Here is a 15,174-nt window from a genome sequence, read left to right as displayed (position 1 = left end):
ATAATTACGGAAAAAACTGGCTAATTAAACCTGCCACCTTGGGAGTCAAAAGATGACCTGCTTCATTGTGTTAACAGGATATAACATCTTGAATAGGGATGGCAGGATCTGCAAGACCTATTAAATCCATTTCCTGATTGGGTTAACAGGTCTGCCGTAATTACGCGCATTAGCAAGATTCCCGTATTTATTCAGTAGCTACAGCATGACAAATAGTTAACCCTTATGTGCATTTTTTGATTATAAAGCCTCCTTAAATGAGACTTAACATTCCAGAGTACAGTACACTCTGTACATAAAAACATATAATAATAATAATAATAATAATGAATTGGCTTAAGCCCGCCAGAGACTCTTACCAAACACAGACATAGTTAATATCATGTATGCTGGTATCACAGCCAGACATGCACAGTTCTTGATAGAAAGAGGAAAACACAACAGAAAAGCATTTAAACCAGAACACTTTAAGCTATCTAATTCACACACATTCTGCTTAATTATTTTACATAAATGCAGCAGAGGGCAGCAGATTACCTCCGACATACAGCACCACAGTTCTGTCAAACATAAGGAAATGCGGCACGTGCTTTAATAACGTTGATTACAAAGGTTCAGCTGTATTTTGTCTCCAGATAGTCTCCTTCCCTATCACTTATTTTTCTCTTTCAAAAGCATAATGTCCAGATAAAGAATACAAAAGTATAAGGACATATTTTATAAGTGTGATTGTACTCTAGCTACAATGGGTAACAAACAGAGTGTTTTAACCATAAGGTTCTTTGTACTACAGTATACAACACGGGCCATGGTAAGCTCATTAAAAACAGAATCAATATAAATGGTGCACGTGGGAACATCAAGTGATCAATGATTTTTACATCTTTTAATACCAATGAGAATTGAAGCTCATACAGTACCTAACTGTCTAATCCATATACTTGGGATGCATACTGTAGTTGCCAATTTATGCCAATATTAAAAAAGAATAAATACAAATAAATAAAATACAATTATCAGTTTGTCTACAAATATTCTTGTGAGAACCCCTAAAAGCTGCTGTGACGCACATACTAAAAAACAGCCAAAGGAATTAACATGGTTGCACATGTGTGCGCAAACCAGCAACAAATGCATTTAATTAGAACATAACCAACAGGATCGATATAACTGGATAATGGAAATAGCCTCTCCTCTTTCCAGTCCCATAATATACTACCACTCTCTCGACAGTAATCTGCCCTACACTGTGATCCATCAAGGTCATTCCAAAGCAGCTTGGATATGCAGTGGTGTAATTATACAGTACATTTAAGATGTTAAAATAAATCTGGTTTACGCACACTGCAGCTTAAAAGGGAAAACAGATTGCTTTAATACTGTGCACAGCTTACCAGTCTGACCAAAGGCAGCCCGAACATTTGCTAAACAAAAAAGGGTTCAGTAACTAGATATCTTTAAACTGTGCCTATCGCTTATAAAATAAACTATTTTCGCCTAAAAAAACAAATATAATTTATCATAATGTGTCATGACAAACTGTTGACAACATCATGTTGCAATCATCATTAGTAATATATTCAGCAGAATACAAATAGCCTCCGGTGTACACCATTGTCTTTCTTCCAGTATGACTAATAACCAGCAATCAATAACTACTGCAGTTGAATCAAGCTTGGCCCTAGACAAAGGGTGTTGGAGGGGAAAAAAAACCTTGGTTAGTGGTTGCTTCTGGACACCATGATTTGACCCTGCTTCCTGAGATGGGCGTACACGGTCGACCCCTCTAGAATATCTAGCAGGACATTACAATGCAAGGATGGATTGCTCGATCTGGTAGCCAAGGAACTGTCTTCATAAAATCGTCTGAATCATTGCAATGACTTTCAAAGCACTTGTAACACTAAGCATTTGGCTGGCATTCAGTTATTCCTTGTAATTTCAAGGCCACTGGAAAGAAAATGTTACATGACATCAGTCTGATGTAGCTTTCCAAAATAACCAATTAAAGAGGCCATTACATATTCTGAACTAAGGGTAAAAATGGAAGCATGAAAGACACTTCACTGCAAAAGAAATAACGAATTATATTAAAATAAATTATTTTTTTATTGATAATCATACTCCAAGTCTAAAGTGCCCTTTTCAGTGTGGAAGACAGGTTGCTATGGGGGGTGAGCTTGTGCGCTTGTTTGGGAAGCATGTATGTTGTAAAAGGAAACTGGAAGATTTGAAATGTCTGTGTCACAGTTTGCATCAGATGATAAAGGATCCTATACTATATTTTTATAATATATAAAAACAGGAATAAAACTATATATTCTAGATATATGTACATCTTCAGGCTGTGCCTACCGTAGTTATTGATTATAATCGAATATTCTATTGAGAAAACTGATCTACAGTAATTAAGCTGTTTAATGAATCGTTTAAGGAAACTAAAAAGAACCCAAAATTAACACATTTAACTAAAGAAAGTGAATGAACCAGTGGTAAAAACAGAAATGCGTTGCCATAACAATCTGTAGAAATAAACCATACCCACTGGCTGTTGTCTGATTTGCCAGAGTGAAGGGCGGGGAAATGTTGCAGTCCTGTGCCACTGACTAACATTTAATTTGGTGCAATTTCAATTACATGCTGGTTTGTAGAATGACACGTATTAACCTGCATCTTCATGTCTGCAGTACATATGCACCAGGGCATGCCCTATATAAAAAGATTAAATAGTGGTATCCAAATAATTTAATTACTTACAAAATTTGATTACTTATTAGTTTCTACAATCTGAACATCCTCACTACATTTCCAGTAACTGGAAGTGCACCCCCCACCCCCCAATTAGACAGCTGCAGCAGACCCTATACAGTAGTCATTTCCAACACTTCCCTTCCCACAGCAAAAAGGCAAAAAAAATTTAAATATAATGCTTAAAAATGGAAACACATGGAAGTTACTCACTCTGGCCTCTATAGCACCTAACAAAAGGATGCCACAAGACTTAGTTTATTCATCCATTTATTTCACTATTTAATATATATATATATATATATATATATATATATATATATATATATATATATATATATATATATATATATATATATACAGTGCCTTGCGAAAGTATTCGGCCCCCTTGAACTTTGCGACCTTTTGCCACATTTCAGGCTTCAAACATAAAGATATGAAACTGTAATTTTTTGTGAAGAATCAACAACAAGTGGGACATAATCATGAAGTGGAACGAAATTTATTGGATATTTCAAACTTTTTTAACAAATAAAAAACTGAAAAATTGGGCGTGCAAAATTATTCAGCCCCTTTACTTTCAGTGCAGCAAACTCTCTCCAGAAGTTCAGTGAGGATCTCTGAATGATCCAATGTTGACCTAAATGACTAATGATGATAAATAGAATCCACCTGTGTGTAATCAAGTCTCCGTATAAATGCACCTGCACTGTGATAGTCTCAGAGGTCCGTTTAAAGCGCAGAGAGCATCATGAAGAACAAGGAACACACCAGGCAGGTCCGAGATACTGTTGTGGAGAAGTTTAAAGCCGGATTTGGATACAAAAAGATTTCCCAAGCTTTAAACATCCCAAGGAGCACTGTGCAAGTGATAATATTGAAATGGAAGGAGTATCAGACCACTGCAAATCTACCAAGACCTGGCCGTCCCTCTAAACTTTCAGCTCATACAAGGAGAAGACTGATCAGAGATGCAGCCAAGAGGCCCATGATCACTCTGGATGAACTGCAGAGATCTACAGCTGAGGTGGGAGACTCTGTCCATAGGACAACAATCAGTCGTATACTGCACAAATCTGGCCTTTATGGAAGAGTGGCAAGAAGAAAGCCATTTCTTAAAGATATCCATAAAAAGTGTCGTTTACAGTTTGCCACAAGCCACCTGGGAGACACACCAAACATGTGGAAGAAGGTGCTCTGGTCAGATGAAACCAAAATCGAACTTTCTGGCAACAATGCAAAACGTTATGTTTGGCGTAAAAGCAACACAGCTCATCACCCTGAACACACCATCCCCACTGTCAAACATGGTGGTGGCAGCATCATGGTTTGGGCCTGCTTTTCTTCAGCAGGGACAGGGAAGATGGTTAAAATTGATGGGAAGATGGATGGAGCCGAATACAGGACCATTCTGGAAGAAAACCTGATGGAGTCTGCAAAAGACCTGAGACTGGGACAGAGATTTGTCTTCCAACAAGACAATGATCCAAAACATAAAGCAAAATCTACAATGGAATGGTTCACAAATAAACATATCCAGGTGTTAGAATGGCCAAGTCAAAGTCCAGACCTGAATCCAATCGAGAATCTGTGGAAAGAACTGAAAACTGCTGTTCACAAATGCTCTCCATCCAACCTCACTGAGCTCGAGCTGTTTTGCAAGGAGGAATGGGCAAAAATGTCAGTCTCTCGATGTGCAAAACTGATAGAGACATACCCCAAGCGACTTACAGCTGTAATCGCAGCAAAAGGTGGCGCTACAAAGTATTAACTTAAGGGGGCTGAATAATTTTGCACGCCCAATTTTTCAGTTTTTTATTTGTTAAAAAAGTTTGAAATATCCAATAAATTTCGTTCCACTTCATGATTGTGTCCCACTTGTTGTTGATTCTTCACAAAAAATTACAGTTTCATATCTTTATGTTTGAAGCCTGAAATGTGGCAAAAGGTCGCAAAGTTCAAGGGGGCCGAATACTTTCGCAAGGCACTGTATATATATATATATATATATATATATATATATATACACACACACACACACAGAAGGCTGTTTATCTAGGGTATGTTTATTTACAGCAGATTGAAACAGAAATGCAATGTTGTGATTTTTAAACAGCACAGACCATTTCAGATTTTAAAAGGGTCTATTTTAAACTCAGTGAATGATGAAGTACACTTTGCAACATGACACAAAACCACCGGATTATGTTATTTTTTAAATCTTTGGAACTACAAGTTACTTTTAGATAATTTCTGGTACTGTTGAGTCAACAAAGTGTTTTGCACAACAACTATACCATCTGTGAATAACCTAGAGATGTATGCGAGTTTTGGGGATTTGGGCACAATATAATACAGGAAAACAAAGATACATGAGACAGAGACAGACATAACCTCCTTTGCTAAGAATATATCAAAGTCTATTTTATAAATACATACTTAAAATCGCTAGTGTTTTTTTTTGCTTTTACAACTACAAATAAATCATTCAATTAAAATGCCATGAGATTTTGGGATAGCATTTTTTTTTTTTTTTTTTTTTTTATCCCTCGAGCTTTTCTGCACCAGTTCCCCAGCTCTGATAACAAAAGCTGCCACTTAGGGAATGCCTGTCCAACAAATTCAGGCCTGTGAAGCAGCTCCTCTCAATGCAGTGTGCTTTCCCTATTCCCCATCGGTTGCCGTAACAACTGTAGTCAAGTCTGCACAACCTTTTGTTGTAGGACCTGTACTAAATACAGTAGAATTTCATTTCTTTTTTCAGTGTGATCCACCAGATACTGAAATGTAATTGAAAAAGGGAGCTTTGAGGTATTCTATCTAGTTGTTTTCTCCAATTCTGAAGGACTGTGAGAGGAGAGTGCAGCCTGAGAGAACACATCTGCTGAAAAGACTATCCTTCAAAATATCCGCTCGACCAGCTTAATATAACATCGTCACGCCAAAGGGCCGCATTTTCATTCCCCTCCTACTAAGAGTATTTTAGGCATGTCCTTAACAAGTCAGTCTGGAAATGCTACACTGTATCAAGACGCAAAATGGCTGTTGAAAAAGTATTGCATATATAAGCTTCAGAATTGATTTTTGATATTTAAATTCTAAAGCAGGGAAAAAGATTAGAGGCTGAACTAAAGTACAGCACATATAATTATTGAACAGCATAGCCTTGTTGTAATTTACAGAACCGTATAATCCCAAAATTGCGTGGGACAAATCTCACTGTCCTCAAAGCATGCTGAGATACAGAAATCCCCAGTTTATATTTTTCACTCAGACAAGGTTGTCCCTGATGCGCCCTAAATACACAGTTAATACTTTTACTCTCCATTTTCAATATCTCAGGAGAAACTCACACATCAGGAATGGTTCTGTTTCAAATGCACACAAAAAAACACCAACTAATTCAAAAAGTCATTAAGGTTAGTTTCCTGGCTTTTGTAGGGTGTCCAGTTTTAGTATAATATTTCCTAAAACTAAATACATGGTTATATTGACTGGTGCCTGACTATTCATTTTCAATTGGTTAAATGATATCATGTTACATTCTAATACAGTACAAAAGACATGTAAAACAATGTGTTGAACGTGTGGTACTTATTACAATAATAATAATAAAACTAAAAGCACATCTGACCCATTGGTGATAAACAGGTGTGACATAATGAGAATGTTGAGGAAATAGACAAATTTAACTATTCCTTTCATATACAGGTTATACACGGTATGCAGCCTTTCCACAAACAAAGATGCCACATTGTGACAAAGTGGTTTGTAGTGCACAGGTGTAGAAGTAATGCAGTGCTCAGTAACTATCCAACAACAGTTCAATGGTGAAAAATGAAGTTTTATTATTTGCTTTTAAATAATAATACTGACTATACATCTAACAATGACAAATACAATTATTAATAGACTGACAAAAACACTCACGGTTTAAATCACAGTACGTCCTTTACAGGTCTTTTCCATAACCGTAACAAAGGAACAGATCGCTCGGCCACATCCCCCAATAGACCTTCAGTCACGCCCCCTTTGGTTGCGAGTGCAATCACGTCTCCTCCAATCCATGACTGACACATCGCCTATCGCAGAAAGGCGCTGACTTCTAGTATTGTGGCTTCGCCCACTTTTTGGATGGCCGAATTCTGACTGACCCTCGAATGACCTGTCAAACCATCCAGTCCGGGGCACACTGTTCCGGTTATACCGTGCCCTCACAAGTTGGGAGGGAGACTGGCTCTGATTCACTCGCTCTCTGTCACATACATCTATGCACAAGTTTATAAAGAAGCTGCTTGTTTAAAATGTGTTTCTTTAAAATTGTGTACAGTAGGAAACATGTTTTTGATTGTATTTTTAAACAGTGCAATAGTGACAATATTCACTGATGACCTGCAAACCGATGAAAAGAAAAGCATTGCTATAGCATCATTTCAGCAGTCAAAAAATATGATCAATTATGTTCCCTCACTGCAGCAATTCACAAAACAGCTCCGGAGAACTGAAGATTCAGTGGGCGCCCTCCATTCCCACCACCAAGCCAATTTCCTCATTTACACCCAGGAATTAGTGTCTTCTGCAAGACATGCAAAAGTTGCTTGACTTGAAAAATGAAAATGTAATAAATGGAGCTGTCTCATCTGGAGTTAAATGAATGGTTAAATTGTTGAAAATATCCGTGATACACAAAAACCATTTAATATCCATATCCTTGTAAGCCAGGCTAAAAACATAGCACCCACCAAAATTCCAGTCGTGAAGGAAATGAAAAACGAAATTTACAGCGATCCAAGTTTGCGGTGCAACAAAGAAAATAAACAATCATGTTACTAAACATTTCATTGTTAACAATCTTCTATTTGAAATAAACACACTATTGCTTGTATATAAACATGTTATCAATCAATTTGAATTTCTAAAGCAATGTTAATGCTGAAATTGTAATAAAAACGCTTATCTTTCATTATGTGTATGACTTTCAGACTTTCCTGCAGAGTACTTTGCAATGTGTGAGTCTGGGAACATGTCTACTACAGATTTGCTGAACTAGTCACAACATGCAAAGGTCTCTCTATATGTAACTACCTTGATCTCCCTTTTTCCTTTGGCAACAAAAGATGTTATTGAAGTGCTGGTTTTCTGAGCGGCGCTGGGCTTTTGGTGTTTTTGTGATCTCTCATGTTTACCACACATCATCAATCTTGCTCCCACATGCCACCATTAAAATCAGTCCTGCCTAGTTTACAGAAAGTATGTCGTTTTCCAACATTGCTTAGGATTATGCGACGATATGTTGTGGTCCAAGAAGCTTGACATTTGGATCAGTATTTTTTTTTTTTTTTTTTTACCGGACAAGGAGGGCTTATCGCACACACAGCCATCCTAGTTGGTCAACTACTGAATGCATACCTGCCACAGGGATCCCCAGGGTCCTAAACCCTGCTCTGTACAGACAGGGATTGCAGTAACCACACACCGTACATGCCTTTTACAGAAATTAAAAGTCTGCTGACAAAGGGGTTTAACAGTAGAGTTTTGAGCAAAATTCAGAAGAAGATCTGTCCCGGGAGTTGTCCAGGAGAGGTGTCCAAAAAACGCGAGCGTCCCGGCAAATAAGGGGGAGTTGACAGGTCTGTCAACACAGGGGCTGGCAAGAAACAGAAAACCGTGAAGCACAAATGATCCACGATAGGGCGTGCTATATCAAGGAGACACTGCCAATAGCAATCCGCTTGACTGGGGGGAAAAAAAAAACAAGCTTGAAATATCAACACCTTGCTCAACTGGCCACAAAATACCTGAGTGTGCCAGGTACTGTACCTCTGTTCACTCCGAACGGGTCTTTTCAACAGCTGGAAACATTGCATATAAAAAGTGTGCCGCCTTGGATCCAGAGCAGGTCAACAGGCTTGTATTCCTGGCAAACATGTAAATTGTGCACATTGAAGAACACTGACAAGTTTCAAAATTTACTATTAAACCTGGGAATAATACTTTGTGTATAGTACTATGCATTTTCCAAATGGACTGCATGCTGTCTGAGTTTCCTGATTGATGACCACATCTAGTCAATGCAAGTACAATTATCAATATTTTTTAAAACGATTATATTGTGTGTGCCCAATTAATCGATTGCTATTTGGAGGCTTAACTGACAGCCCTACCACATGCCCATGTTTTACCAGGTGAGCCACTCAGGGACCATCATGGCAGTATTACTTAAAAAAAAAAAAAAGTAAATAAATAAATAAAAAACACCTGTCTGTCACAGGTATCAATTTATTCATAAAAGATAGGTCTGCAATAAAAGGCTTTCTGATTAAATGTGGTGCTGAAGGAGTCCATGATATATCATTGCTGTTGATCATCCAGATTCAATCTTGACTTGATAAAGAACCTTTTGACGTAAGAATATCTAACAGCCACCATAAATTTCCCTTAGGAAACATTTATTGTCCAGAAGAATCTACTACAGCAGGGGTGTCCAATCCTGGTCCTGGAGGGCCGGTGTCCAATTAAGTAATTTAGGGTACAGTTGGAATAAAAACTAGGAGGGACACCGGCCCTCCAGGATCAGGATTGGACACCCCTGTACTACAGCATAATTACAGCAAGCCACTCTTACCAAAAGCCAAGGCAGTAGGTATCTACAGTATATGTATCTTGTGTTGGCTAAAGTACAACAGTTCTGAAAAAAGTCTGGATAACTTTTTTTTAATATAACATTTGTGCAGCCCCTAACTAACTCTGAAATTAACATCAAAGTTACTAAAGCACTTTACAATAGTTTGTGAAACAGTGTTGTACTTAACAGCCTGTAGGTAAAGTGTATCTGCAAGGGCAGCTTTCAGTTCTAGTACATCAGGTGCATGTTCACCATTTAGGTCTTTAAAAACAAATACAATGTGTAACCCATGCTGATCTTGGGCATCAGTCGACTCGTCAGTGACCACTGACAAGCAACCAGACTGTTTTACCAATTCCATAATCTCCTGCTTGTGATACTCTGCAACTTTAGGCAAGTATTCACGTCTCAGCTGGGCTGATGAAGGAATCACTCCACCATTTGCTACACTCTGTCTGAAGAATTCCTGTAACTTTTGGTTGTCCAATTTTTTCAAAAGGGATATTTGCGCAAACAAACGCCTCTGTCAGGTCAAAATTTATTAAGTGGACTTTTGGAATATGGAAGTCACTGTTTTTTGTATCTCTGCAAGTAAAGCAGTCGCAGTACTGCTCTGGATTTCCGCCTTTCGGTGAATCTAAATGCCTGTCAACAGATGAGTTTTGGTAGTGATCTACAGTAACGTTGCAGGACATACTGAACAAGAGCTTACCTCCATCGCTGTGTAAAACTCCTGCTGGATACCGCTTTACGTGATCTGCTGCAGACACATTTTTAGCCTTTTTAGAGACATTTTCTTGTTTACAGTATGTAGTATTTTAATTTCCCACTTAGATTGCATATAGTGACATGACAGTCACTGCACAGCACTATGTGCACAGCGAATATTACACACAGGCACATAGCAGAGATGAACAGTTTTGTTAATGTGATTTTTTTTATTTTTTGTATGAAATCCAAATTATGAAATTATTTTTATTTCTTAAGAATATTGTTAAAATCGCAGTATTGGGCTAATTTTCCGTGAAATTGTGATTTTCACAGGGCCTTAAATCATAAGATCTGTAGTCCCAAAACAGCACTAAAATACACTAGAGGCACTAAACTGGATGCGTTAAAACATTGCCCAACATCCTTTACACTCAGCTGTTCAAACTAGGGCAAATGCTTTTATTCCAATTTTATTCCATGAGGGGGCCTCCAAAATAATTTTCACCAACAGGAAATTTCATGTTAATAGTAAATTTACAATAAACAACTGCTAAATTTGTAGTAATCAGGAAATTTGTTTAACCCAAGTCTGTTCTAATGAGAATTGACTGTAGTACTTAATCCTTGATGTACAGGTCTGTATAATGCAATAAAGACTATTTGCATAATTAGCTATGGAAAGGCTAAACAAGACCTGTCTAAATATAAATTTTGCACCCGTTTTTTTTTTTTTTGTTTGTTTGTTATTTTTTTTAAGACGTGCTTTTTCATTAGGTTTCTTACAGTTATACCACAAGGAACAAATCATTTTAAAGCTCCGCGGCACCAGCAAATATAATGTGATGTTGAAAATACAGCATCATAACTTATTTTATGGACCCGTTACGGTTATTTATGAATCAGCAAAACCTTCTGAAATTCAATGTTTTAACAGGATTACATTTTATTCTGTGTAAGCCTACCTTCATGTTCGATGCCTCTCTTTCGAGTTTGGTCAGGTGATTTGAGTTGTCCTCAAGATCTTGACGAAGATTCGAGTTTTCCATTTTAAGTGCCTCCACTTGCTTTAGCAGCTGGTCATAAGAAGCTGCAGCCATCTTGGACTACTTCTTGACCTGATCAAGAGAAAACAGCGTTGTAATTTCAGTTCATTTCTCTACATACAAACATTCTTTGTTATTAGATGTACCTGAAGACAGATCAAATAAATCGAATATTATGAAAACAAAAAAATAAATTAAAAAAAAGAAGTTTGCTACAGATCTCAGGAGTTAATTTTTTTTTGTCTAGCCCCTTTACGTATCATAATTAGAACATCTAGTTATAAAGCATGTGTAACTCCCGACCAATATTACCTCAAGTAGTTCTCAAGGATTTAAGTAAATGCTTTCTACTTAACTACACTGATCACTAAAGTAATAAATGACTATTGAACAGCGTAGTGAAACAGTGCACAAAGACATCTTACACGCATAACAAAAATAAAAAAGGTAAGCTCCATCCCTTCCAGAATTAAATCAGATTTTTTTCAATAACGTACTGTAGAAATTAATAACCAGGGTGCTGGGACAAACATTTATTCAAATAATCTATCAATACACATTAACATATTCCAGTATTCTTCTATTTTTTCAAATTACCTTCCAAAACAGAGATAAATGTTCTTCTATATACAGGTAAATGAGTTTTATTCCAAAATAGGTGTCAGAAAGTTGGAGAAGAGTTACTTTGGCCAAATGCATCACAATTTTAATTAACCACACAACCCCAAAGCATTAGCAATACATTTCGCCAAGGTGATTAATTACAAAGATGCCGAGCGCCGAGGCGGCTTCCCACTTGCATTCTAATCCAGATTCCTGGATCACCCTTTAGAAATGAGTCAGTGTTGTCAGCTCTAACACTCACGATGATTGCCAAACGTTTCAGGCTCAATGTGGCTGTCATCCCTTGCAGTATATTATCAGAAAATGTATTCCATTTCCTCTGACATCTATTCAGATACAGAAAGATATAATGTATTTGTCTGCCTGGATGTTGAACTCCTTTCCACAATCCTACAGAAACATTCTAGGTGCCAATAATGGGTACTGAGTGCTAAAATAAAGACTTACCCCCTTTACCCAGTAGTTACCTGTATTGTTTTTGTTTTATTGTAATAAGGGATGCAGGGGCACTGGAACTATGGGTGCTGGGGGTGCATGGCTTCCATCATTTACAGATGTTACAGTTTTGTTCAATAGATTTCAGCACCCCCACTTTAAAACTTGTTCCAGTGCCACTGAAGGCACAAACTAAAATCGAACCAAAACCGACTTTTACATAAAATTTGATACCGAACCGAAACGAAGTTTTTTTTTTATTTTGTTTTTTTTTGCACAATGAAAAAGCGATGGCAGCTCCTAAAAAGCTGCAGAGATCAAGTTACTTATAAAATGTTATATTGCTAACTTAAGACCTGAAAAACAATGAAAATTTTCTAATTAAGCACATTTTCAGTTAAGTAATTGAGAACTCAGTTGGAATGAAAACCAGAAGACTCATGGGGTCCCCGGGACCAGGGTTGGCAAGCCCTGATGTAGACACTTCACATTAATAGCCTTTAATTTTAATATGTTAGCATAAATCAAAATTGATGACAAGACCTACCTGATAGATTGTGACAGCCCTCAGTATGGTTTGTTGATGAAAGGTACTGGTGCTACTAGCACTGCAGGCATTCGCAAGCACTCAGTCTGCGAACCTTAATGTTTTCCAACATTCAAGAAGCTCAAATTGTAACTGGTTCTGTTTTAGGGTAGTCTGTTGCTTCATGCAGGTGTATGTTTCAGTGTATTGATGAAAAGATTGCAAAGATGGAGCTTCTCCGTTGAATATATGCAAGCCAAAATGAAGCATATCAAGTTTTGAGACTTGGTTGCACTAGTATATTTAATATACATTTTCAAAAGCTATGTTCAAATGTACAGCAACAGTAGTTAAAAAGCTGTGCATATCAGAAAATCCAATAGACCCGAGATCTCCAATCCCGGTCCTGGAGGCCAGTGTCCAATCTGGTTTTTGTTCCAACTGTACCCTAAATCACTTAATTGGACCAATTAAGCTTTTAATAAGCAATTTAGGGTACAGTTGGAACAAAAACCAGGAGGGACACCGGCTCTCCAGGACCAGGAATGGAGAGCCCTGCAATAGACTAACCTTAAAATGTCCTCTGGACACCATGCTGTACCAACTCTCCCTACACACTCACTGTGTGTGTGTTTTCTGCATCAGCAGTGTTCTCATCAATAAACCCATTAGCAGTACCTCAAAATAAATTAACGTTCAAATTAACTACTGAAAGGAGCAGTCACTCATAAAATTGCATTTCAGGCAGGGTGTTTCTGGTGAACCACACAACTGCAGATACTGGTCCGTGCATGCTTGGATACACAATCATATAATACATTTTACCAACATCTGAGCTGGATGTTAACTAAAATTCCATAACTGCACTAAAAGGCAGCTGAGCCCCCATTCAGAGATGCTTCCCCTAGGGTTTTCTAAAACATATGCAAGAATACCATATATAGAAAGGAATACTGAAAAAAAACCTGAAACAATGTATTTTTAATGTTTTCTGATTGCTGTTACTGAGAGGATTGTGTGGTATTAAGCACAAGATCCTGTACTGAATCCTGTACCAATTAAAGTGTCAAACAAGTTTAACAATTACTGTAATGTATCTACTGCACTTACTGCCTCACTGTATGTCACTAGAACAGCTTACAGATGACAGAAATTAGTATAACACTATTTGAGTTCCAATAATTAATTACTGTAAAGGTCAGACCCAACAGATAATAATCTGGTTGGAATCACAGCTACTAAACCAGCTATAAGAAATCAGTATACCGATAAAGACTAAAAATAAACACAGTATACTGCAATACACAATCATTTCATTATTAAACTGATTTAATGTTGTAGTATGGGTAAAATAGCATGCACATAAATAGACAACAATTACCCTCCAAGTAAAATAAACTCCAAGCGCAATGTTAAATAGACCAGTGGTTCTCAATCTGTGGTCCACCGGCTCCCTTCAGGTAATCCGAGGAAAGGTTACATAAACCTTCTCCATGGCCAGCATGCCGCTTATGTAGGAGCACCTATCTGGTTGCATTGCACACATGATTGAGAGATTGCATACTTCCGGTTGAAAGTGGGGGTACGGTAAAGCGTAATTTTGGTGTTGGTAACTCTGGGGTTCTATTGTATACAGAAAAGGAGGCAAGACAAAGTTCACTATCAACGCATTACAAAAATACATTACTGGAATTTTTAAATGCTTGCACTAAAGCCCTGGACACACTGCCCAGTGTTATGCTTTGCGATGAGATTTTACAGGATCGATCGCAAAGTTTAAACGCGGTTAATATTTTGCAATGCGATTCACTCGCATCGGGCAGTGTGTTATGTTCACTCACAAGTCTCAATCAGCAACTAATGAGTTCACCGCATTTGGTCATATGACTGGAGACAGACATGCATGCATTCTCTCTCTATGCGTTTCTTTAGTGCAGGGGTGCCCAATCCTGGTCCTGGAGGGCCGATGCCCTCCTGGTTTTTGTTCCAACTGTACATTAAATTGCTTAATTGGACCAATTAAGCTTCTAATAAGGGATTGATTGGTCCAATTAAGTAATTTAGGGGACAGCTGGAACAAAAGCCAGGAGGACACCGGCCATCCAGGACCAGGATTGGGCACGCCTGCTTTAGTGTGACGTCACATCCGCGGTTATTGTTGCTAGGTGGTTCCAAACAAACAGGCGAGTCTATAGTAAAAATAATTGGTGCGTTTTAAAACATGTGTAAAATGTTATAGCAAGAGGTTGCGGCAGACTGCAACACCATTCAGAAAGAGAAAAATGAAAAATGTAGTCCGAATACCATTGTCATCTGTCAGCCAACATTTAACAATTCAAGGATGAAAATAAGATGCCCATTTCACAGCAATTTGAGCCATTCCGGATTTTATGGTAACCTTAATCATTCAGACACAATTAAGCTTGTTACTAATTAATGTATCTATTATTCAGGTCTCTTTT

At 37.7% G+C, this 15,174-nt stretch overlaps 1 protein-coding gene across 4 annotated transcripts in view; it reads right to left on the bottom strand.

The window, feature by feature from the left end:
* The window catches only part of LOC117409398 (adenomatous polyposis coli protein), a 63,673-nt gene that overhangs the window by 30,724 nt on the left and 17,775 nt on the right, over positions 1-15,174 (bottom strand). For 3 of the 4 annotated variants that reach the window (XM_034920079.2, XM_034015390.3, XM_034920080.2), the window contains exon 2: positions 11,047-11,199. In XM_034920079.2, coding sequence (XP_034775970.1) covers positions 11,047-11,181 — 135 coding nt within the window. In that variant the 5' untranslated portion in view covers positions 11,182-11,199. Of the gene's footprint in view, positions 1-11,046; positions 11,200-15,174 lie in introns of those variants that run through there. The other variant, XM_034920081.2, reaches the window with a different exon arrangement.

Source organism: Acipenser ruthenus, chromosome 2, assembly GCF_902713425.1.
Source record: "Acipenser ruthenus chromosome 2, fAciRut3.2 maternal haplotype, whole genome shotgun sequence".
In the NCBI taxonomy this organism is placed as follows: domain Eukaryota; kingdom Metazoa; phylum Chordata; class Actinopteri; order Acipenseriformes; family Acipenseridae; genus Acipenser; species Acipenser ruthenus.
Note: the sequence above shows the minus strand (reverse complement) of the source record. Positions and strands in the feature narration are given on the sequence as shown.